This window comes from Coenobita brevimanus, chromosome 7 (assembly GCF_032717465.1).
Source record: "Coenobita brevimanus isolate Jiangsu-jjx chromosome 7, ASM3271746v2, whole genome shotgun sequence".
NCBI classification, from domain to species: domain Eukaryota; kingdom Metazoa; phylum Arthropoda; class Malacostraca; order Decapoda; family Coenobitidae; genus Coenobita; species Coenobita brevimanus.
Window position 1 is genome coordinate 16,612,096 of NC_136960.1, and position 24,622 is coordinate 16,636,717.

At 42.3% G+C, this 24,622-nt stretch overlaps 1 protein-coding gene across 1 annotated transcript; it reads right to left on the minus strand.

The window, feature by feature from the left end:
• Positions 1-6,081: 6,081 nt before the first annotated feature.
• LOC145403692 (uncharacterized) lies at positions 6,082-17,323 on the minus strand. The gene is made up of 2 exons (XM_080275381.1): positions 17,266-17,323; positions 6,082-7,685 (listed from the first exon to the last, which is right to left on the minus strand). The coding sequence occupies exons 1-2, from the start codon at positions 17,321-17,323 to the stop codon at positions 6,082-6,084; spliced, it is 1,662 nt and encodes a 553-aa protein (XP_080131507.1).
• Between the last annotated feature and the right edge of the window lie 7,299 nt (positions 17,324-24,622).

Consider the following 24,622-nt stretch of genomic DNA (forward strand, 5'->3'; position numbering starts at 1 on the left):
CTTTTGATGACTGGTAGAGCTGCACTGTACGGCTGGCTTTAGTTGGTCATCTGGCATGGTTCAGTGGCCCTGGCTGCGCAGATGGTTTCAAAACTATGCCTTAGGCTCCTCCAACCTGCACTGCCAGACATGCGAGATGCAAGTATCGCTGATCTTTGCTAAGATCCTTCTCATCTTTGTCTGGTAGAGTGCAAGTTTTTCCACACACCTGTTCATAGCCTACAACTGTCAGATCCTTTGGATCAAACTCAAGGGATCTACCCACTTCCCCTCTGGAGCCAGTTGGACCCATCGTTGCAACGTCAGTGGCTTCAAAATACCGTCTGAAAAGTACTTCGATGAGATGTAACAAACAGACAAACCATTGTGATGGTCTCTTCAGCTGGGTTTCCAGCACACGAATCACCCCATTCTTCTTGCCAGTGTTTATGTTTGTGCCATGGCAAACAATAGCTTGCAGTGATTCTACTGCGTCGGTCTCACAGACAACCGACATGATCTCCTTGGCAATATCCACCGCTTTTTCACTTCCAGGGGAGACATGATCTATGTAAGTAGCATCAGGGAAGCCAGTTACTGAGTAGTGGTCTTTTTTGATGATGACCCTCTCTCACCATGATGGGTTTTAGTCAGAGTCTTATTAATTTTACCATCAAAACCCAGGCAAACTACTTCTATCATGGTGCTTTGATGCTGTTGAATGGCAATATCCCTCCAGTATCTTTGACGCCAAAGTTTGCTAGGATCAAGTTTGTTTCCCTCAGCAAGAATGCCTATGTCCTTCAGCGCAGCATTCACTATGGAGCATATATCTCTGTTACTCATTTAGCATCCGTCTGAAACACGACATAGTTCAGGACATGCCAATCTTTTCTGACCCTGATTGCCTCTCTCTAATTCTTCAGTACCATCATCATCATACTGATCATCTGATACATCACAACTAGTATCATCAATATCATCCCTACATGCTGTTTCAGCATCTTCTTCATCATGCATGGCTTCCTGAACTGACTTTCATGAAGCTTTCTTTTCATTTGTCCGTTTGCAGTGAGTTCATTTTTTTGCTGTCTTTAGCTTGTCTACTTTGCCGATGCACATTTTCCTACAACTGTTTTGGTCCATCCAAAAGGGTCACTTTCCAGGAGGTATCTTGAAAGCCCTGGCATAACGACACTCAGTCCTCTGTCGAGCATCATTTTTGTAGCATTTACAGCAGCATATGTCAAATAGTACACCAAAGCTGGCCAACTTCTCTTAGTAGGTGCTTGAAGTCTTCTTGTTTGCAGAGTTTTTTTTACCTCCTGAGTTTTTTTTACTAAGTATTTCACACAGATGACAAAGTTCTTGTGGTCAGTTATAGGAATCGACTTCTCATGTATTTCTACACCTTTACCAGCAATAGTTGTAGCGTGGGCTTGCGTGCTTGATAATGGATCTGTCATTTTGTGTTCCAAGTATTCTCTAATAACATCTTTGCATGTAGGTAGCTGATGCACTGGGAGACTACGAGGTAAACCAAATACGGAATCTTTGACCTTTTCCCTCATGCTGCAGGTAGCCATAATTCCAGCACAGGGTATAAATGAATGCAAAAAGTTAAAACTAACAACTGACAAGCACAGCTAATTTGTGTAACCGGTAACAAAGCAGTCAAAAACAGTATCGTCACTGTCAAAGCTGCCAAAGTTCGTATTATTGCTAGGTTATTACAGCGCTCATTTGGTGCAAGCATATAACAAAGTTGCTGCAGAAGCTTTGGTCAATTCTTTAATACAGTTATATTATATGAATATGGTGTTTCGGGCATAAAATTATCCATGTCTCCTTGAATTTAGATTTTTCAACCCACCCTTTTATATATATATATATATATATATATATATATATATATATATATATATATATATATATATATATATGTGTGTGTGTGTGTGTGTGTGTGTGTGTGTGTGTGTGTGTGTGTGTGTACGAGGTGCTACCCAAAAGTTTCAGTAATCTGAACAGAGGGAGCCAACCGTGTCCAGTTTTGCCTTTTGCAGCTAAGAGGAGTCCGCAGCATCCCTTGTGCGTCAGTGTGGCCCCGGCCGTGTCTGTGAGCGGATGTGTTGTTGAGCTATACTTACTATTGAAATGTTGTGTATAGGTGGTTTGGTAGTTTTGCAATGGTGGACCTCACGGAACAAAGAACCTTCATCAAGTTCTGCTTCAAGATGAACAAGATGGCGGCAAAAATTCACTGGTTGCTTCAGCAAGCCTTTGGTGACAATGCCATGTCCCAAAGCAGAACATTTTTCTGGTACAAGTGGTTCAAGGAAGGACGAACGTCTGTCGAAGACGATGACCATTCTGGACGACTGTCAACGGCAGCAACACCAGGAAATGTTGGAAACGTTCATCAGGCTATCCTTGCAGATCGTTGACGAATTATCCATGATGTTTGTGATATTGTTGGACTGTCGTATGGGAGTGTGCAAAGCATTTTGTCGGACGTGTTGGGCACGAGACGCATTGCTGCAAAATTTGTGCCAACATTGCTGCGTGACAAGCAGAAGGCACATCGCTTTGCAGTTTGCATGGAGCTCAAGAATTAGGTCAGAGATGATGTCACCTTCATCTCCAAGGTCATAACTCGTGATGAATCATGGGTTTATGGTTATGACCCGGAGACAAAGCAGCAGTCATCACAATAGAAGTCTCCCAGTTCAATGACGCTGAGAAAAGTGCATCAAGTTTGCAGCAGTGTCAAGTCTGTGTTGATTGTTTTCTTCGATATCCAAAGGATTGTTTACAAGGAATTCATCCCACCTGGTCAGTCTGTCAGCGGAAAGATTTACTATGAAGTTTTGCAGCGTCTGAGGAAGAACATCCGTCGCAAATATCCAGAACAGTGGAACAACAAGGACTGGGACCTGCCCACACATCAGTTGTTGTCTGGCGGTTCCTGGCTTCCACTAATAAGGCAGTCATTCCACACCCACCCTATTCACCTAACCTTGCCCGCTGCGACTTTTTCCTCTTTCCCAAGCTGAAATTACAAATGAAAGGGCATCGATTTGACTTGATTGAAGAGATCCAGACAGAATTGAAGGTGCTGAAGATCATCACGCCTGAAGCCTTCCAGGGATGCATGGACTCGTGGAAAAAACGCTGGGACCACTGTATGCTTGCCCAATGGAACTACTTCGAAGGCGACAGTGAGAACTAGGAGGTAAGGTAACTTATTTTCCTGCAATACTCACATTACTCGAACTTTTGGGTAGCACTTTGTGTATATATATAGCCTATGATTTCATCATCCTTTGTATCATTCTAACGTACAGTATGCTGCATGTTTGATCACGATTCACCTCGTGGCTTCCATAGTGACCAGGCTTGCGTGTTCTACCTCACTCTCCCCTTCTCCCCCTTATAGTAGAGTAAGTCGTTCTTTCTGTTGTTCAGAGCAGGAGTGTCAACTCTTCATCCTCTGTGCCCTCATTTGCGTGTCCTTCTTGCAAGTTGAATCAAGCTCTGCCAGCCCCTATATAATGAGCTCAGTCTCTGCATTATTGCCACTTAGATCTACTCCTCATTTTGTTCACATCTCTGTCCTCCCCTGTATAGTGTATTATTATTTTCGTGAGTGCTCAGGAAGTCTCCAGCCATCTAGCTGCTGTATAATTTGAGTATAATTGTTGTTACCATTTTTCTTGTACTGTATGGCCTGAGGCGTTAATTCGTGGGCCTGGTAAGGTTTTTGTGATTCATGTAAAGTTTTTAATGTCAGCCAGAATTAATAATGTTTTGTATCTGTAATAATATTATATCTTACTTTAACTGAGCATTATTCGGTTCTCTCATTTATCAGGGCTGACTTAGATAACTTTGTTCTTCCTAAATTCGTGTTAATGGAGGCTATTGCAGTTAACCATATATGTAACCTGTTTTGCCATTACATTATCCTTATGAGTCCTGAATATTTAGTTGTTAGTTTGGGCATTAAACTTTAACTTGTAATTTTACCAAAGTCTTTTGTTTTGAACCTGGAACTTTGCGAGGCAGTAGTGATTTTAGTATTCTCACTTGAAGTGTTCATTATCTCTCTCTGTTCCGTAACATAAATTTGGCCACCTCTTATCAGGATATTCAGGATATTATCATAAGGATATTGCTTGATATTTTGTGACTGATTTATTCATGATGTCTACTATTACTACTCTTGATGAAGCCAAAGATTTTTTGTTAAATGTGCAGTGTGTGATGTAGAAAACATAACAAAGAATGAACTTAAGCTTGTTGCTCAACAATTGGGAATTGCTGTTCGCTCTCATCATTCTAAAGATCAAATTGTTGACATGATTAATAAAAGCTTGTTTAATGTAACTCCTCCAGATGAGCAAACGCAGATTGAAATACCAAAGTTACAGCTAGCCCTGCAGGAGGCTCGTGCTAAGGAGGCTGAGTCTCAGGCTCGTATTCAGGAGGCACAGGCACAAATTGAAATTGCTAGGATTCAGGCAGACCATGAGTATCGCATGAAACAAAGTGGAACTGGATCATCTAGCTCTGATGATTTTGATGTGGCTTAAAATGTTAAACTTGTCCCTTCTTTTAATGAATCTGATTTAACAAAGTATTTTTAGTTGTTTGAGAGGGAAGACACAGGTTTTAATTGGCCCAAAAAGTATTGGCCAGTACTCCTACAGAGTGTTCTCACCAGTAAAGCTCAAGTAACTTATGCATCTTTGCCTCAGGATCAATCTGATAATTATGATGTAGTTAAGAGCTTGATTCTTAAGGCCTATGAGCTTGTTCCTGAAGCCTATAGAGTAAAATTTAGGACAACTTATAAGCAAGATAAGCAATCCCATGTTGAGTATGCAAAAATAAAAGAAGATCTGTTAGAGCAGTGGTTAAATTCTAAGAATGTAAATTCTGATTTTGATAAATTTAAGCAGATGATTTTGCTGGAGTACTCCAAAAGGTGTATTAATAAAGATGTAAGCCTATATCTTGATGAGAAAAGAATAGATAATTTGTCTGATGCTGCAGTTTTAGCTGATGAATATGTTCTCACTCACAAGAGATATTCTAAAGAAAAAGGGAAAGCTGAGAGTAAGTACGTTGCCTCTACTCAGAGTACAGGTAACAGGAAAGAGAATAAAGATGTTTCTCAGGAAGTAAATACCAGCTCCATCTCTAGATTTCAGAAAAGTAAATGTACTTATTGTAGTAAGCTTGGTCATACTATGGAGAAATATTTCAGGAGACAGCGTGATGTGAACAAAAAGGGGTCTTTACATATTCAGTCAATTGGTCTAGTATCCACCCTTGAGAGTTCCCAGAATTCTTTAACCGAGTTAAGTGAACCTGCTTTGAGCGGTAAATTAAATTCTCATGATGAAGCTCCTCTTTTGAGCAGTAACGTGGATGACACTCTCAAGAGTTCATGTGCTAATTTCCTGTCTGATGGTTTTGTTAGTCCTCTGGACAATAATGACAGGAAATCAGTTAAAATATATCGTGATACAGGTGCTTGCCAATCCCTTATGCTGACCAGTGTTCTAGGCTCTAATGTTAATTCCTCTGATGAAACTGTAATCTTACAAGGTGTGGGGAATAATTACTTCCCTGTCCCTCTGTGCAGAGTGAATTTAGAGTCTGGTTTTGTTAATGGTTCCGTTATGGTTGGGTTGGTTGAGACACTCCCAATGTCAGGTGTAACTTTCTTACTTGGAAATGATATTGGTGGAAGTCAAGTGTGTCCAGCTCCTCAGTTGTCTAGTGAACCAGTGACTGCGACCCAGGATTGTGATATCCCTGAGGTGTTCTCTGCATGTTGTTGTTGTTTAAGATTTCCCCTTCGTTTAAATGGAAGGGGCCGGGCCATATGTTAGCCCAGTCAGTGATGTAAGCATAGATAAGGAAGTGATGAAGACTGCAGGAGCAGTCTCTTGACTATAAAAAAAAAAAAAACTATATATGCACATATATACACACATGTGTATATATATATGCATATGCACACGCACTCACAACACACTCGTACAGGGACACACACACACACACAGACACTCTTGCATATCATCGATATGCACGTTAGGTGGGAGGAGGTGCAGAGCGCACCGCCTCAGTCAGGGCTGAGAGTGGGGCCGTGGCTACAACGTATGCTGCAGCATGACGTAGAGAGTTGATGGGTCTGGCTGCTTCGTGATTTCTGGGAGTGTCTGGATTAGGAAGAGGTCGTTTCCTGATGAGGGATGTGGCTGGGCATCTGAGTAGATAGTGCAGGAGGGGGTAGAGTGGAGCCTCGTGGCAGTGTTCACATTCAGATTCGGGGGTGTTGACATCTTGAACCATTTCACTGTAACACTTATAGCCCAGGCGAAGGCGGCGTATACGATTAAGCATTGTAAGGTTGGATCTAGCGGTGATGGGCAGTGATTTATAGCGAGTGGCAAGTGAGTACCATCTAGCCGAGGGGGAACCCAGTTCAACATATAGGCGGTGGTCTGCTTTATTTAATATGGCTGCCCTGGTCTTTATGGCATGCTTGACTTGGCGTAGGCTCATTGAGATTGCAAAGTCAATGTTGGGGTTTTCTAGGGCTTGATTTGCTATGCGGTCCGCCTTTTCGTTGCCTGCAATGCCTACATGACTAGGGATCCAATTGATGGTAACCGATCCCCCAGCATTGCAGATAGCTTGGGTGGTGGAGAGAATGTTGTTTAATAGGTGAATGTTGTCTTTATGATCGTTTTGGCGAAGGGTGTGAATGGCCGAAGCCGAGTCTGTATGGATGATAGTGGGAGCTGTTGGACTGTGTTCCAGTGCGTCATAGAGGGCAGCTGAGATAGCTGCCAGTTCAGCCTGAAGGGTGGAGGCACCGTCTGTGACTCGAAAGCCGACTGATCGGCTCCCGCACACGAAGGCTGCTCCGGCTTTGATTGATGCAACCGAACCGTCAGTGTAGTAGGTGATGGACTCTGGGGCTGTGAGGGCAGCAATTTGTCGGAGGCCCTCTTGGCGCAACAATGAGGTTGGTGTTTGACTTTTGGGTAGTGTATGTCTGAGAATGAGCTTGAGTAGAGGCGGACTCAATGGAGGCTGCGGGCTGTAATTGATGACAGTCGTGTCGTGGGCCTGTGACATGAAGTCATCTAGCTCATAGGTGTGGATTGCTTGAGCTATATTATGAACCCAGCTGTCTGTTAGGAGGTCTGGATGAAGGCTGGCTGCCGCTGTAAGCCGTGGCAGGAGGGGGAGGGGGGAAGCATTGTGAATTAGTTTGGCTGCCAGGCCCGCCACCCTTGCTTGTATGCGAAGGTGTAGGGATTCAAGATCACATTCTATGTGGAGATTGCACAGTCTAGTCCACATGGGTGAACCAGTCATGATACGCATGGCATTGTTCTGGATAACTTCCAGTTTGGCTAATTGTCGTTCATTGAGGGATGGAAGTACTGGCGCCGCATAGTCCACTATTGCTCGTATGGCTTGGATGTAAAATAAACGGAGGACTCTGTACGAGGCTCCCTTTCCCTTTCCTGCCAAGGATCGCAGGGCATTAAGGCGGAGTTTAGTTCGTTCTCGGAGGTGGTTAACCTCCGACCGGAATGAAAGTTTGGAGTCGAAGATGACTCCCAAGTACTTGTGGGTGGTAACATAGTCAATGGCTGCCACCCACAAGTACTTGGGAGTCTCTGCATGTACTGTCACTAGGGCTAAGTCTAAAGTTACTGGTGACTTAGAGGATAATGATGATGATGATGTTATCCTAGCTGACACTTTTCTTGCTAATTTGGACCACTCACCAGATGAGGCAGTACCCCGTAGTGTTGATAATTTGTCTCGTCAAGAGTTGGTTGAGTTGCAGGTTGCTGACCTTGAGTTGAAAGGTCTAGCTAACTCTGCTTGCAGTGAGCAAGAGTCAGCTAGTGCTTCTACTTGTTATTATATAAAGTCAGGAGTACTTATGAGAAAGTGGAGACCCCCAACAGCATCAGCCGACTGTGAATGGAAGATTGTACATCAAGTTGTCATTCCTCGTGTTTGTAGGCAGGATACCATTAGAGTGGCTCATGATTCCAGTTTGGCAGGACACCTTGGAGTGAGGAAGACTGTGGCATGCATTTTGAAAAACTTCTACTGGCCAGGTATCTTCAGAGATGTTTCCTGGTATTGTAAGTCTTGTCACACCTGTCAAGTTGTGGGGAAGTGTAATCAGACCGAAAAGGTTGCACCTCTAGTTCCCATTCCTCCTTTTGAGGCGCCTTTCACCCGTGTGTTGGTGGATATTGTGGGCCCTCTTCCTGAGACTTCTTCAGGATTTTCTTATGTGTTGACCCTGATTGATATGGCTACTCGTTATCCTGAAGCCATTCCACTTAGAAATATCTCAGCAAAGAACGTGGTTAAGGAAATGCTGGGATTCTTCACTAAGTTTGGTCTGCCCAAGGAGGTACAGTCAGACTGGGGAAGTAATTTCATGTCAAATGTTTTCAAGCAGTCTCTGAAAGAGTTGGCCACCACCCATATCACGTCTTCAGCTTACCATCCCCAGACCCAAGGAGCGTTGGAGAGATATCATCAAACACTCAAATCGATGCTCAGGAAATACTGTTTGGAACATCAGAAAGGCTGGGAAAAAGGTCTTCCATTCGTTGTATTTGCCGCAAGAGAATCTCCAAATGAATCACTGGGCTTCTCACCCTTTGAACTAATGTTTGGCCATGAAGTAAGAGGACCCCTTAAGCTACTCAAGGAATGCTGGCTGTTGGAGGAAGATGACGTCAACCTGCTGGAGTATGTGATGAAGTTCAAAGAACGGCTGTCCACTGCTTTACAGCTGGCGAGAGAGAATTTAGGAGCTGCTCAGAAGATGAAGACTTGGTATGATAAGAAGTCCAGGTTACGCCACTTTCAGCCAGGAGATCTGGTTTTGATTCTGCTACCAGTGCATGGGCAACCTCTTCAAGCCAAGTTTAGTGGTCCTTATTTCGTGGAGAAGAAACTCAGTGATGTCAACTATGTCATCGCCACACCAGATCATAGAAAGAACAAGCAACTTTGTCACATCAACATGCTAAAGTTATATCACAGGCGGGACGAAAATAACCCAGTATGCACTGAAGCTGTTCCACTCGAGTCTGCAAGTGAAGTTCTCCCATGCAGTATGAGCCTGAGTGATAGTTTGGGGATGAATCCTGATATCATGAATGATCTCCAGACTAAGCTTTCTCATCTAGCTCCCGAGGAAAGGCAGGAGTTTTCGGCATTACTGCAGGAGTACCCGCAAGTGTTCCGTGCCACTCCAGGAAGAACCACTGTGTTGATGCATGATGTCGATGTTGGAGACGCAAAGCCAATTAAACTGCCTCCTTACCGTGTGAACCCAGTGAAAGTTCCTCTCATCCAGAAGGAACTTGGCTACCTGTTGGACCACAAGATAATTGAGCCCTGTCAGAGCGAGTGGAGTTCTCCTGTCACTCTAGTCCCTAAGCCAGGTGGGTCACAGCGGCTTTGCATCGACTACAGACGTGTTAATCAGATAACCAAAACAGACACTTACCCTCTCCCTCGCGTGGAAGATTGCATGACAAGATCGGAAAGGCTAGGTACATAAGTAAGTTTGATTTGTTAAAGGAATACTGGCAAGTACCTATGACTGAACGTGCTATGGAGATCTCATGTTTTGTAACACTAGGAAAGACTTTTGCATGTTCTGTAATGCCATATGGTATGACGAATGCACCAGCCACATTTCAGAAGCTCATAAATGTTGTAACAGAGGGTTTGGCAGGGTGTGTTGTTTATATTGATGATGTATTAATCTTCAGTGACAACTGGAAAGATCACCTATGCCATGTCAGTAAATTTCTTGAGCGTTTGGTTCAGGCTAATCTTGTAGCTAATTTATCAAAGTGTGAGTCTGGTCAAGCTAAAGTTCAGTACCTTGGGTACGTAATTGGTGATGGACACGTTGCACCACCAGGAGCTAAGGTTCAGGTTATAAGTGATCTTCCCAGACCTAAAAGTAGGAAAGAGCTACAAAGATTTTTGAGAATGGTAGGTTATTACAGGAGATCTGTTCTTAACTTTTCAATTCTTGTATCACCACTTACAGACCTACTGAAAAAGGGAGTTAAATTTGTCTGGACCGATAACTGTGAATCCTCTTTCAGTAAACTTAAAGCTATCCTATTAAGTCAGCCAGTGCTTGCTACTACAAATTTTGCTAAGCCTTTTAAGATGGCTGTTGACGCAAGTGATACAGGAGCTGGGGCTGTTTTGCTCCAAGAGGATGATCAGGGTATTGAACACCATGTATCTTATTACAGTAAGAAGTTCACTCCGCCTCAAAAGCTACTCAACTATTGAGAAAGAGCTTTTGGCCTTGATTTTGGGTTTACAGCATTTTTCATTCTATTTGTGTGCTGGTTTTGACCCCATAGTCATTTATACCGATCATAACCCACTGAAATTCCTTAGTAAGTTTAAAGATAAAAATCAGAGATTGACAAGATGGAGTCTACTTCTTCAGGAGTATTCATTAGACATACAACATGTCAAGGGGAAAGAAATTGTTATTGCATATTACTTATCTAGACTTTAGACAGATTGTTTTAGAGTAATAAGAAATTTCCTTTGTAAATTTGTTTTTCTTTGTGGGGAGGTGTTACATAGCCTATGATTTCATCATCCTTTGTATAATTCTAACATACAGTATGCTACATGTCTGATCACGATTCGCCTCGTGGCTTCCATAGTGACCAGGCTTGCGTGTTCTACCTCACTCCCCCCTTCTCCCCCTTATAGTAAAGTCGTTCTTTCTGTTGTTCAGAGCAGGTGTGTCAACTCTTCGTCCTCTGTGCCCTCATTTGCGTGTCCTTCTTGCAAGTTGAATCAAGCTCTGCCAGCCCCTATATAATGAGCTCAGTCTCTGCATTATTGCCACTTAGATCTACTCCTCATTTTGGTCACAGCTCTGTCCTCCCCTGTATAGTGTATTATTATTTTTGTGAGTGCTCAGGAAGTCTCCAGCCATCTAGCTGCTGTATAGTTTGAGTGTGAGTGTTGTTACCATTTTTCTTGTACCTGATGCGTTAATTCGTGGGCCTGGTAAGGTTTTTGTGATTCATGTAAAGTTTTTAATGTCAGCCAGAATTAATATTTGGATCTGTAATAATATTATATCTTACTTTAATTGAGCATTATTCGGTTCTCTTATTTATCAGGGCTGACTAGATAAATTTGTTCTTGCTAAATTCGTGTTAATAGAGGCTATTGCAGTTAACCATATATGTAACCTGTTTTGCCATTACATTATCCTTATGAGTCCTGAATGTTGTTAGTTTGAGCATTAAACTTTAACTTGTAATTTTACCTAAGTCTTTTCTTTTGAACCTGGAACTTTGCGGGACAGTAGTGATTTTAGTATTCTCACTTGAAGTGTTCATTATCTCTCTCTGTTTTGTGACAAATATATATATATATATATATATATATATATATATATATATATATATATGTGTGTGTGTGTGTGTGTGTGTGTGTGTGTGTGTGTGTGAGGAAGAAGGAACCAAAGGCCAGGAGCCCGCAAAACAGTTCTCTTCAAGAAAAAAACAAAAAGCAATACAAAAGAGAGCCAAATTCAAGATCCATTCATTTCGGGATTCCTGGACACACTGCGTTTGAAAGACTGGAGATCATAGGAAGTAGGAAATACAGAGAGAGACAATTCCAGAGTTGACCTGTTGCATACATGAAGGACTGGGAGTAACAGTTAACTCTTGCATTAGAGAGCTGTACAGAAAAGGGATGAGAGTTTGTTGCTAGACGGGTGCAACGCACCCGTCGTAGAGGTGGAGGGATGCAAGCAGACAGTTCAAAGGAGCAATGACCATGGAAGCAGCGATAGAAAAGAGATAAAGAGGCAATAGTGCAGCGAAGAGACAGAGGTTGAAGGGAGCCAGTAAGAGGAGCAGAGTTAATGAGATGAAAAGCCTTTGACTCCACCCTATTAAGAAGAGCTGTATGTGGGGAGCCTCCCCACACGTGAGAGCTGAGTCCTTGATGCACTAAATACAAGATTATTTTTACCCCAGTCAGAGATACGAACCAAGTCAGACACTATGTGTGCATAGCCTCATCCCTTGTTTGTTGAAGTAACTGCTGAGGTGGATGAAGTGGGAATCAAATGAAAAGGTGAAGAGTGGAATCATCAGCATGTGAGTGGATAGGGTTAGATGGACAGCTAAGAAGGTCACTGATGAATTAAAGGAAGAGTGTTGGTGATAGGACAGAGCCCAGAGGTACACTACTGTTGACAGATCTAGGAGAAGAACGATGGCCGTCTACAACAGCGACTATAGAACGACCAGAAATGAAGCTGTAGTTGAGGGCATAGATGGATGGATAGACATCGTAAGTGAGCAGTTTGGAAATTAAAGATATATGTCAAAGTTGATGGAAAGCCTTTGAGATGTCAAGTGCAATGGCAAAGCGTTTACCAAAATCCCAAAAGGAGACTGAAAGGTAGGTGAGAAGCTCGCCAGTGGAGCGTCCCTGACGGAACTTATACTGACGATCAGAAAGAAGGTTGTGATAGGAAAGATGCTTTATAATTATTCTGTCAAGAATTGATTCCAAAGCTTTTGAGACACAGGATGTTAAAGCAATTGGACCATAGTTAGAGGGTTGGGAATGGTCACCCTACTTTGGGACTGACTGAATGAGAGCAAACTTCCAACAAGAAGGAAAGATACAAGTTGACAGATAAAGGAAAAAGGGGTTTACCTAGGCAGGGAGTAAGCACAGAACCATTGTTCTTGAGGACAACAGGAGGGACTCCATCAGGCCCATATGCCTTGTTAGTATTGAGGCCAGTGATGGCAGAAAATACATCAGCTGAAGAAATATTAATGTCAGCCATGAGGAAGTCAGACGGGGGAAGTGATGAAGGAAGAGCACCGGAATCATCTAAAGTGGAAGTGGAGGAGAGAGTCTGAGTGCAGAGATCTGCTTTATCAGCAGAAGAAATAATTGCAGAGCCATCAGAGTAGAATAGAGGAGGGAAGGATGATGAGGTAAATGTGTTAGAAAGGTTTTTGGCAAGGTGCCAGAAGGAGTGAGAAGGATTTGAGTTCAAGACTTGAGAGCATTTACTATTGATGAAATTATTTTTTGCAGAGCAGTAAACAAACCTAGCACGATTCCGGGCGGAAACATAAAAAAAGATGTGATTCAAGGGTGGGTTGGCTCCGGTACCTTTTATAGCCCCTCTCCTTGTTGTGGACAGCATTAGAACAAGCATGATTAAACCAAGGCTTTCTTGCATTAGTCAAAGGATACGAGAAGGGAATGTATACTTCCATGCCCGAGAGAATAACCTCCATAATGCTCAAGACACACTCAGATGGCTCCCAGCTGTGGAAGCAATAATCATTCCAGGGAAAATCAAAGAAGTACTGCCTGAGGGCCTCCCAATCAGCAGCTCCAAAGTGCCACAGACAACGTTTCTTTGGACGGTCCACAGGCTGTACCAGAGTGATAGGACAGGTTGAGGTAACAAGATTGTGATCGATGGAGCCCAACGGAGAGGAAAGATTAACAGCATGAGCAGAAGGATTAGTTGTAAGGAAGAGATCAGTTATGTTAGAGCTTTCTCCAAGGCGGTCTGGGATAGGGGTAGGGTGTTGTACAAGCTGCTCTAGGTCATTAAGGATAGAAAAGATGTAGGCTTGTTCACCAGGTGGATCAGTGAAAGGAGAGGAGAGCCAAAGGTGGTGATGAACATTGAAATCTCCTAGAATGGAGATTTCAGAGAAAGGAGAAATAGATAGAATGTGATCCACTGTACAGGTAAGATAGTGGAATAATTTTTCATAGTCAGCAGAATTAGAGTATAAGTAAATGGTGTAGATACAGTATATTTACTCAGAGAATGACAGGAAAGCCAAAGCCAGATAGTGGAGAATTCAGATGAATCAAGCTCAGGAACATGAGAGCAAGATACGTCATTGTATACATATACACAACAGCCACCTTTGGCTTTGAAATGCGTATAGATAAAATACGAGGATACAGATAAGGGTTTGCTATCAGTTGCCTCAGACAGATGAGTCTCATTTAAGAAGAGAAGGTGAGGTTTAGCTGAAGAGAGGTGGTACTCAACAGAAAGTTAGAGGACAGGCCGTGAGTGTTGCAGAAATGAAGAAGAAGTGAGTCAGACAGTGGTTCCAGGCAGCTCGTCGAGTTTTCATTAGGAGAGGGATGGTTGGTTGGGGCATTTAAGGTCCCCCCTCCCCCCGAGAACTCCGAGGCTTGGTTGTTAAACACCATTTTGTTTTAAATTTTGAATTGGAATTGTAGTGTGTAATGTGCATGTAGTTTGGTGTTGACAGAGAAACTTGTACTGGAGAGCATGCTTGCCTACTCTCTGTGTTGCTGAATCACTGAAAAGTACAACAAAGGGGGATGGTCAGGAACTAGTCCCAAGGACTGATGAAACGGGAGTCCCAGTTCTTCCTGTCATCAGCTTTCCATCCACCTTGGGAGTACCGCTCTGCTCGACTGGTGCTATAGTCTACTCTTGTCTACAGTTTCATGCTCCTCTAATGCATCCTAACCTTATCTACTGGTATCAAATCATACCCAAAAATCTAAATCCACTGCTATATGTAGGATGTATACTCAGATAAATTACAAATGCAACACAAGTGCCAGAGAGTATGCATGTGGGGAGGCGGGGTACCATATGGCCACTGTGGTAACCTTCACTGTTTACAATGTCCTTTAGTGTTGGTGTAAATATTGGGTAATAATTCTTTCCTCTTCGGATAAGCACAGGGACCCGTATTCTCGTCGGGTAAGGAGGCTCCACAAGACCTCTTCCTAAGCGACTTATTTTTGGGTATGGCTGCTTAACATTCTTTTGTACATTATTCATGTAGATTGTAGAGTTTGGCGCAACTTGAAGGATTTATGTAACATAGAGTTCGACAGTAAGGTGTAGTAAGCAAAATGAATCTCTTAGGAAGCGGCGTTAGGGAGCTTCTCTACCCACCGAGAACGTGGACCAGGGAATGGTAATGTCAGCTATAGTCACTCACATGGACGATAAAAAATAGTTAAACCATATGGTAAAACTTTGCTGTAAAAGGTGAAAATAATGGAAGTTAACATGGGTTTATATTGACATTTGTATTGGTGTTGGTGTTTTGAAAAGTATGAGAGAGAGAGAGAGAGAGAGAGAGAGAGAATGGTATGGTTGGAAGAAGGAAGAGAAGACCAAGAACAAATTAAGGAGATGAAACAGAAGAGCATATATGAGATGGTGTGTCGTGAAAAGCGGTGTCTTTACTGAGTAGGGGCAGAAAAGCTTGGAGATCAGACTGGGCATTGGTGCTTGAGAGAGTGGTGAGTAGGCAGGTGCGATGTGGAGTGTAGGCTTAAAAGCATTTTGTCTCAGCCTTACCAACACACACACACACACACACACACACACACACACACACACACAAGTTCTTCCCTTTAGCCGCCATACTCAATAAATATACTGAATGGCACAACAATGGCTTGATAAGACATTGGATGGTACATCAGCCAGAGTAACAATGCTGTCCCACTGAATCTGGACACTTCTCACAAAATTCATTATAAGGCAGCCAAAGACAAAGGTTAAGAGAAAGGATAAGGTAAACATAGTAAGAAAGTTATATTCTTGAAATCCACACTGCCGTGCCGGTAAACTCTTTTTACAAACTATGTTCACTTATGTTCACAGTACCTACAGTATATGCAGCTTTACGGCTCAAGAAATGATTTCAAAGTTTCCCTCCACTTTCAAATACACGCATCATACAGATGAGATGAACAGGGAGTCAAAGGGTATGAGATGATAACACAATGACAAAAGAATTGTCTAACACATGTATATTCAGGTATAGCTTTAGACTGATTGAAAGTGGCAATAAGGTGTACTTCAATCCCTTCACTTCGATGACATATCCTTGTTATTACTAAACGATTTTTCTTAAGAGACACGTTTGATGATATGGAGATTATAAACAAACTCCAATAACCCATACTGATGCAAGAAATCGAGAAAATACAAATGCACTTAAAGACAGCAGCATGAAGAAAAAACACGTCATCAGAAGGAAAAGGTTAAAAGCAAAGAAGCTACCATGAACAGCAAGTCTTATCAAAAAAACAGTGATATACAGAAAATATATACTTAGAAAGTTGACCCGAGTAAACCATAAATCAGTGGGCCCGTTCCAGGTTGATTAATATTGCTTTGTGTAGACCATTACTTTCGGCAGCCGAGAGACTGATTTGTGAACATTCTTTTTATTATTAATTTTTCTACATTATCAGAATTGACGCGTACCAAAGCGGCAAGCCATGGAACGAAAATTTCAAATACGTATGCCTCAATGAGATCACATTTATTAAAAAAATTATTACCTTTCACCACCCCGGAGGGGCTTGGGGACAGGTATTGCTTTCACTCGGTTTGTCTGTTTGTTTGTCTGTCTGTCTGTCTGTTAACAGCTTTACGCGAAAACTGCTGGTGTGATTTTGACTAAAATTACGGGGATGATGAGCTATGCCCATCTGATCACCTGATTAAACTTTGGGCCAAATTGGGCCAAGGCCCCCCCTCCCCCCTCAAAAAAAAAAAAAAAATCACCATAACTCCTTTCAAATTCGTCATATCGACACGAAATCAAAACCTAAAAGTACATCCTTCAAATCTGCACCCTGTAACATGCCTAATTACAGTACATCAGAGCACTCACCCCCCAGCTAGCGGTAGGGGGGGATCAGTGTCAAGGGGGGTTGGGCCTAGAATTTCAAATGTGCATAAATTCGTCATTTTCACCCTATTTACTCCAAATTTGTTATATGTCATCTCTGACTAGATATCCTGTTTTGCTTATAAGTCAGAACTAAAATGACTGCCAGGGACGGGTTTGCTGTGCTTTGGCACCGCTTCTTGTTATGTGATAATTTGAAGACGTAAAATTTAATATAATACATAGATAAATGAATGCATAATAATAACATGGATTGGGAAGACACAAAGCGATACGCAACACATGGTATGGATGGATAGGCCCCCCACACACGGGCCACATTTCAGTGGAAGGTGGCTGCCACTTTTTCGTGGCAAGAAATAAAACGCACATGTTTCTGTGGAAGCCCACACACGATCCAATGTTTAATGGCAGCCGCAAAAAAAAAAAAAATGGTAACCGGATCCATTTTACCCGCCACGCCACGGTGGCTCGCCGCTGGTGACCGAAGATGGATGCCGCAATTCAAGTGGCATGCCGCACACGGGCCACTTTACGGTGGCACTGGCGGACGGGCTGGCATTGTTGACGGTCCATTCCCTACCCCAGGTCCTTTCCTTAACCAAGGCCATCTTCCTTCCCAAGGTTACATGCATACACAAGATCAATACCAAAACAAAAGTTACACAACACTACAAAGTTGTTCAGAGCTTGAAGTTGGCTAAAGTCTACAGTTTGTACCAGGTAACGTTATCAATGTGTCCTCTCCAGTGCCAGACAGAATGTCAGGCATTCCAAGTGACGCTGAACAGTCTGACTGATTCATTTAGTTACTTTGTTTATTGGTAGCATGTTGGTGGATTTTTCCATGCAGTGACCCAGTTCTTTCATAAATCAATGTTGCATATTTTGTTAATATCAATATATTTGTCAATAGGGTTCATTTTCAGAAAAGCAAAACATTATGCCGTTTTCTTAAATATCTGTGGAAAGTATTTCTGTGTTATACAGTTTATTTCAGTGTAACATCTTTACACTTGCAAAAATACAATGTCTCATTTATTTTATGAAATGTGGTTAATTTACAAGTTTTCTCATTAAAATTCTTGCACAACGAGTATGTGTTTTTCTATATTTACCATAAGATAACTGCAAGTCTCTCTTTTCTTGGTACACACTTCCTCATGTTTGTGTTCAGACGTGAAACTGAAGGCCCAGTTGCAGTCAACAGGTCATCAAACGAAGCACCCGTCATTCTAAGTTTGTAACTTCTCTGGGTACGCTCTTAAGTCTTCAAATAAGGTATAAAATTGACCCCTGATAAGCCTATGGCTGATTATTGGATGCACCAAGTACTTTCTTGTACGTCTTTCCTTTCTTACTTTGAGGAGCACAGTGATGACACATGCCACCTCCTCGACATCCATGATGGAACTGCCTGTGGTTGCCACGGAAAAGTGGCCCGTGTGCGGGATGTCATAGCATCCCTCTCCACTTTTTAGTGGCGCTACGAAAAAGTGACAGCCACCGTCCACTGAAAAGTGGCCCGTGTGCGAGGGGCCATAAGGACTAGATGTCAAAGCTGGAATATTGACTAAACTGCAAAAACCTACGGCTGTACAGTAAGTGCGGGTTACATACTGGGAGAGGGAGTAGGAGGAAATGCAGGACACAAATAGTACAGCATTAGAACAGCGTTATTTGGAGGATGCAATTATGAGCTAATAAGTCAAGCAACAATCAGTTAAACACCTATGGTTAAAACATAATGAATATCATTCAGCATTCATGACGGCTGCCGGCAACAATGGGAATTATACGTGAAAAAATAATTTATCTTAATACTGAAAAAAGTTTACAGCTGACGCGCCCTTATTTGTTAAAGTCTTGGCCGCAGCATACTGTATGCCCAGTTGTGAAGGGTCTGGCGAACACGTTAAAATAAACTGGTGGAGCAGTTTATATTGTGCCAGGGAGTGAGGAGGTCCACAAATGTTGACCCAGACCCTCTTTACCATAACCAGGAGTTGCCTCTTTTCGTGTCCAGTCTTTAGCGCACGTAACATCTTGAAGCCTCACCTGAGTCCACACGCCCAGCACCCCAGCCAACAAACGCACACAAACAAGCATGCATGCACACATGTACACACGCACCAAGACATTATCCAGAATTTATATGTCGGGAGGAATATTATTTTCCAGTCAGCCAGACCGAAAGAGGTAGATGGGGAGGACGAGGTATAATAATTCAGTCCCCCTTCCGCCATGCTTATTGTGTTTGAGAGAATATTAATCTACAAAGACAGGTTTATACAGTACTACATTCCTTACGCAGCTGTTAACGGAGTGGGGTATTCATTAAACATTTATCATTATAACATTATTTGTTTGAATTTCACGGCAAAAAAAAAAAAAAAAAAATCGGGGTGGGAGGATTCCGCCTTATCACCCCTCTCCAACAGACAGGATCCTGATGCGTACAACACTCATCCTCCTAGAAATCTAGGCTATGGAGTAACCAATAATGCCCAATATCCACACGCCGAGAGATGGGCCACACACTTTCATTCAGGACCAGTGCACAGGTATTAGCATCATCTTTTAGAACGTGATCGTGGGTCTTATGGAGAAAGTGTAGTGTTGTTTCGATAATTCATACACTCAGATCTTTTCCTACAACACCTTTCATTCCATTTTATAATCATCAGATCCCACCACCGAGCCACCACCTTCCCCTGGGCTGCCACTCATCATCGCCCTCCCTCCATCACCTCCTGGGCTGCCATTCACCACCACCCTCCCTCCACCACCTCCTCCTGGGTTGCCACTCACGACCATCCTCCCTCCACCACCTCCCCCTGGGCTGGCACTCACCACCGCCCTCCCTCCACCACCTCCCCCTGGGCTGCCACTCACCACCATCCTCCCTCCACCACCTCCCCCTGGGCTGCCACTCACCACTACTCTACCTAATGTGTTAATCATGTGTGACGCTTCGGGCCGATGCGTTATCTAAACTTCACGGCTGAGTGGTTGCGAGAGTGTGAGGGGTGGGAGTGAGTTATTAATATTAACCAGGTGGAGTGTAGGCACAAGGTGGCGTGAGGTGGTAAGTGGAGATCGGGGAGAGGAAGGGTCTGAGCGAAGAGTGAGGAAACCCTAAAGCTTAAAGCAAAAAGCTTGAAGTACATTGCTTTTATTAGTTTTTACTCTTCGAATTATTCTTGCAAAAATGTCACACGAGAACAAATAAATGTATTGAAAAGTTCAAATGAAGATGATTCTATAATCATAACTACACCAGACAATGGAAATGGTGTCGTAATTCTGGACAGGACTGATTATCTGTCTAAAATGTTTGAGATTCATAATGTTGGTTCAAAATTCAAAGTGGTAAATGATGATGAATTTTCTTTAATACTGAAATGTAAAAATCAAGTAAACAATTTTCTAAGGAAACTAAAGTCTGATAAAGTAATTAATAATTAAGTGTACTCCAAGTTATACGTATCTGGCGCTACACCAGGAGTCATGTATGGGCTCCTCAAGTCCATATAAACAGAACTGTCCAGTCCGACCCATTCTCTCTCCCATTGGAACTGTTAGCTATAACGTACCTAAATTTCTTGTACCAATGATTGCTTCCATTACTAAAAACTGCTATACATTTAAAGATTCATTTGCTTTTGCTAAGGAAAATTATAACTACGATGTTGACCACTGTACAATGGCTTCTGTCGACATAAAAAATCATTATTCACTCATATCCCTCTTTATGGAACTATAGAAATTTGAACCAATCAAGTGTTTAAAGATGAAAACATAATTCATGGATTTAATATGAGTCAGTTCCGTAAATTACTGTCTCTTGCTTTTAAAGACTGCGTTTTCCTTTTCAACGGAAAAACTTATAAGCAGATTGATGGAGTAGCGATTGAAAATCTCCTAGGTCCCTGCTTAGCAAACGTATTTTTGTGTTTCCCTGAGAGAAAGTGGCTCCAGTAATGTCCCTTCCATTTCAAACCTCTCCTTTACCACAGGTATGTTGATCATACATTTTTATTGTTTAGTTCTCCAGACCACATCCCCCTCTTTATAAACTATTTAAACTCGAGGCATCCTAACATTCACGTCACCTCTGATATTGAAGATAACAACAGACTTCCCTTCCTTGATATACTAGTTAAAAAAAAAAAAAAAAAATTCTTTCACCACTTCAGTATACCGTAAACCCAGATTCACAGGATTAACCACGAAGTTTAGTTCAGCTATCCCAATTCAGTTTAAAGGTGTTATGGTGTCAACCTTGATTATCAGAGCTAATAATATTTGTTCATCCTATTTTACTTTACATTCAGAATTAAGTTTTCTTACCAAAACATAATTCTTTAATGGTTTCCAATTTCTTTCACACATACTGTTATGGAAAAACAATTAAATAATATCCGTAACACACCTACTCCTAAACTCACAGTAAACAAATCAGCTGTATTGTATCCTGCCATTTTTAGGTCCAAAAAGGATCTCCATACGTAACAATATATCGAGGTTAGTTAGGGAATTTTACCCTCAAGCATCCCTGAGAATATGAGACAGAAACACAAAGCAGAGGAAAAGTCGGACAGAGATAAAAAACAATGAAGTGAACTGACTGGAGAAGGGCAGGACGAGAAAATGGAAACGGGGAGAGTATCTGATTGAGGAAGGGACGAAAGACGACGACACAGAAAGGGGAAAGATGAGGCAAAAAATGGTTGGAAGCAGGAGATGTGAAGGTAAGGCGTAATGGTTCTTTATCATACCAGCGCGAAGGGACGCGAAGTGCAAGGGGGTAAAGCGAAAAGGAGATGGGGGCTCAAAAGTGATTGCAGAGTCAAGCTACATGACTTGAACTGAAGACACAGAATGAGAGTAAATTTGTGATTAAAAGGAGTTCAACGAATTCTTGGTATTACAACTATTTATACACATGAGGAAGTAGTCAGCATGTCAAACAGTTGATTCTTTCTTTTCTTTTCCCTTTTGAATGAGATTTATGCATTTTTGTCCTGTTAACTTATCTATACAAACAGAAGTCCTGTTATCTTCTCCACAAATCTTTTTCAACACAAAGATCACATTACTTAATCACCTCACCTTACCAATCAAAATTGGCTGCGGGTGACGTTTCCCACAGGGTAGCATGTTTTGCTGGAATGCTCAACATGGTGTTTGCCTGATCAGCTCTCCCCCATGGAGGTTATCAAGTTCAGTGCTAACATGAACAGACAGTATGTAGAAAACACAAGGTGCTAAGAAGAGACCAGTTTTATTTAGTGTTTTGCCAAACAGGCATTCTCAGCAATGACCTGAAGAAGCACCGCATGGCAAACCGTTGAACTGAACGGGGCTCTTCTTTGCACTTGATGTTTTACATACGCTCACAGCCAATGCTTAATATAATAATCATGAGGAGTCAGTGTTGTGTCACGACAGTTTGGAAAGAAATTACCAATGTTGACAGGGATCGTACCTAACTTCTAATGTTAACAAACGTAGATGATAGGGGTACAGACCTGCAGGGTTCTTATGAGTTGCTGACAGTCTAGAAGGGTCGGGTTATTAGGCAAGTGTCACAGAGAGGGATTGACGGGAGGGAGCGAGGAGGTCCACCCAGTGGAGTGGGTGAAAGATTACACAGACATCAGAACAACTTAGCCTTGACGAGCAACGTCTGTTCTTATCGCCATGGACGGCAACAGTGGATCAAGATTACCATATTCATCATCGACACTATCATCCGGGTCTCCTCTCCCACCCTAGGACAGGGTGAGGAATAGCAATGTCCAGACAGCCCAAGTTTGCCACTCCAAAGGGCCATGCTTAAATTCACTCATCATTTAAGCCCCCGGAATCCTGGCTTTATCTGATACGCCAAAAACTTTCACCATATACTGTAGCTTAACATACACGTAACCGATAGAGTCAGTCTGAACGCTGTCACGTCAAAAAGGGGTGCTAAATCCCTGATCATGCACTTTTCACAATATTCATCCAGCCAGCTCTATCTCTTTTCAGTCCCCTAGCCTCACCGACTTCCATACCTCTCATCCTCACACACTCATCCAACATATCCCTCCACCTTCTCCTTGGCCTACCTCGCCTCCTCCCTTCTTCATATTCGCTCAGATATACCGTTATCACCACTCTATTGATATCCATTCTTTCCACATAACCATACCATCTCAATACACTCTCTTCGATTCTGGTGTCCAAAGACTTCCTCACTCCACATCTTTCACGAATCACATTATTTCGTATCCTATCCCCACTCAGTACTCCACATACATTCCTCAACAGTCCCATGTCCACTACTCTCACACCTGACATTTCATTTTCATGCCACACCATAGTCTCACATCCATATGTTAAAGTTGGCACTAACACTCCTTCATTTAAACCTCGCACAGCTGCAACACCCAAGCCTCTGTTTCATATTAAGGCCTCCATAGCACCAGCTAATTTCCTACCTTGTGTCACTCTACTTTCCACCTCATTTGCACGTTTTCCTCTGTTTTCTATCACTGTACCCAGGTATTTGAACTCTCACCAATTCCAGTCCCTCTCCATTCACTGTAAATATCACACTGGGAATCACTTTCTCAATTACCATCACTCTTTTCTACATTTACTCTCAAGGCACGACGCTCACAGACATAAGCAAAATTCTGCACAAGTCTACCAAGTTCTTGTCCGGTATTTGCAAGTGGCACTTCATCATCAGCTTACAACAAATTTGAGATATTCCATCCATCACCGTTCATTACCAACGCCATCCCTCTCTCCATTACTTGTGTTTTTAATTCTCTCATCACCCCATGCGTGTACATATTGCACAACCATAGGAACATCACATAACCTTGTCGCACGCCCACGATGATCGTGAACAATTCACTTAGATGGCCATTTACCCATTCACACATATATATATATATATATATATATATATATATATATATATATATATATATATATATATATATATATATATATATATATATATATATATATTGACGCGACGAAGAAGGAAACAAAGGCTGAGTCCGCAAAACATTCCTTCCCATAAAAAAAATATATATATATACAAAAGAGCCAAATTCCAGATCCATTCATTTCGAGATGCCTGGATACACTGCGTTTAAAAGAGTGGAGATCATAGAATACAGGAAATACAGACAGAGGGAGACAGTTCCAGAACAACCTGTTGCATAAATGAAGGACTGGGAGTAGCGGTTAACTCTTGCATTAGAGAGTTGGACAGAAAAGGGATGAGAGTTTGTTGCTAGACTGGTGCTACGAGCCCGTCGTAGAGGTGGAAGGATGCAAGCAGACAGTTCAGAGGAGCAGTGACCATTGAAGAAGCGATAGAAAAGAGATAAAGAGGCAATAGTGCGGCGAACAGACTGAGGTTGAAGGGAGCCTGTAAGAGAAGGAGAGCTGATGAGACGAATAGCCTTTGATTCCACCCTATTGAGAAGAGCTGTATGTGGAGAGCCTCCCCACACAGGAGAGTTGTACTCTAAACAGGGGCGAATAAAACCCGTGTATAAAATCAACAACTGTGCAGGGGTAAAGAAGGCACGGAGTCGGCTTAGCATACCTAATCTCTTGGAAGCAGATTTTACAAGAGATGCAATATGATCTTTCCAAGATAAGTCCCGAGTGAATGAAACCCCAAGCATGTTCAAGGATGATGTAGGACTGAGCTGGATATTATTAGTGGGTACTCCTGTGGAAGATTTTGACCTGTTGATAGGTGTGAAAACTGTCTTTGATGCATTAAAAACAACCAGATT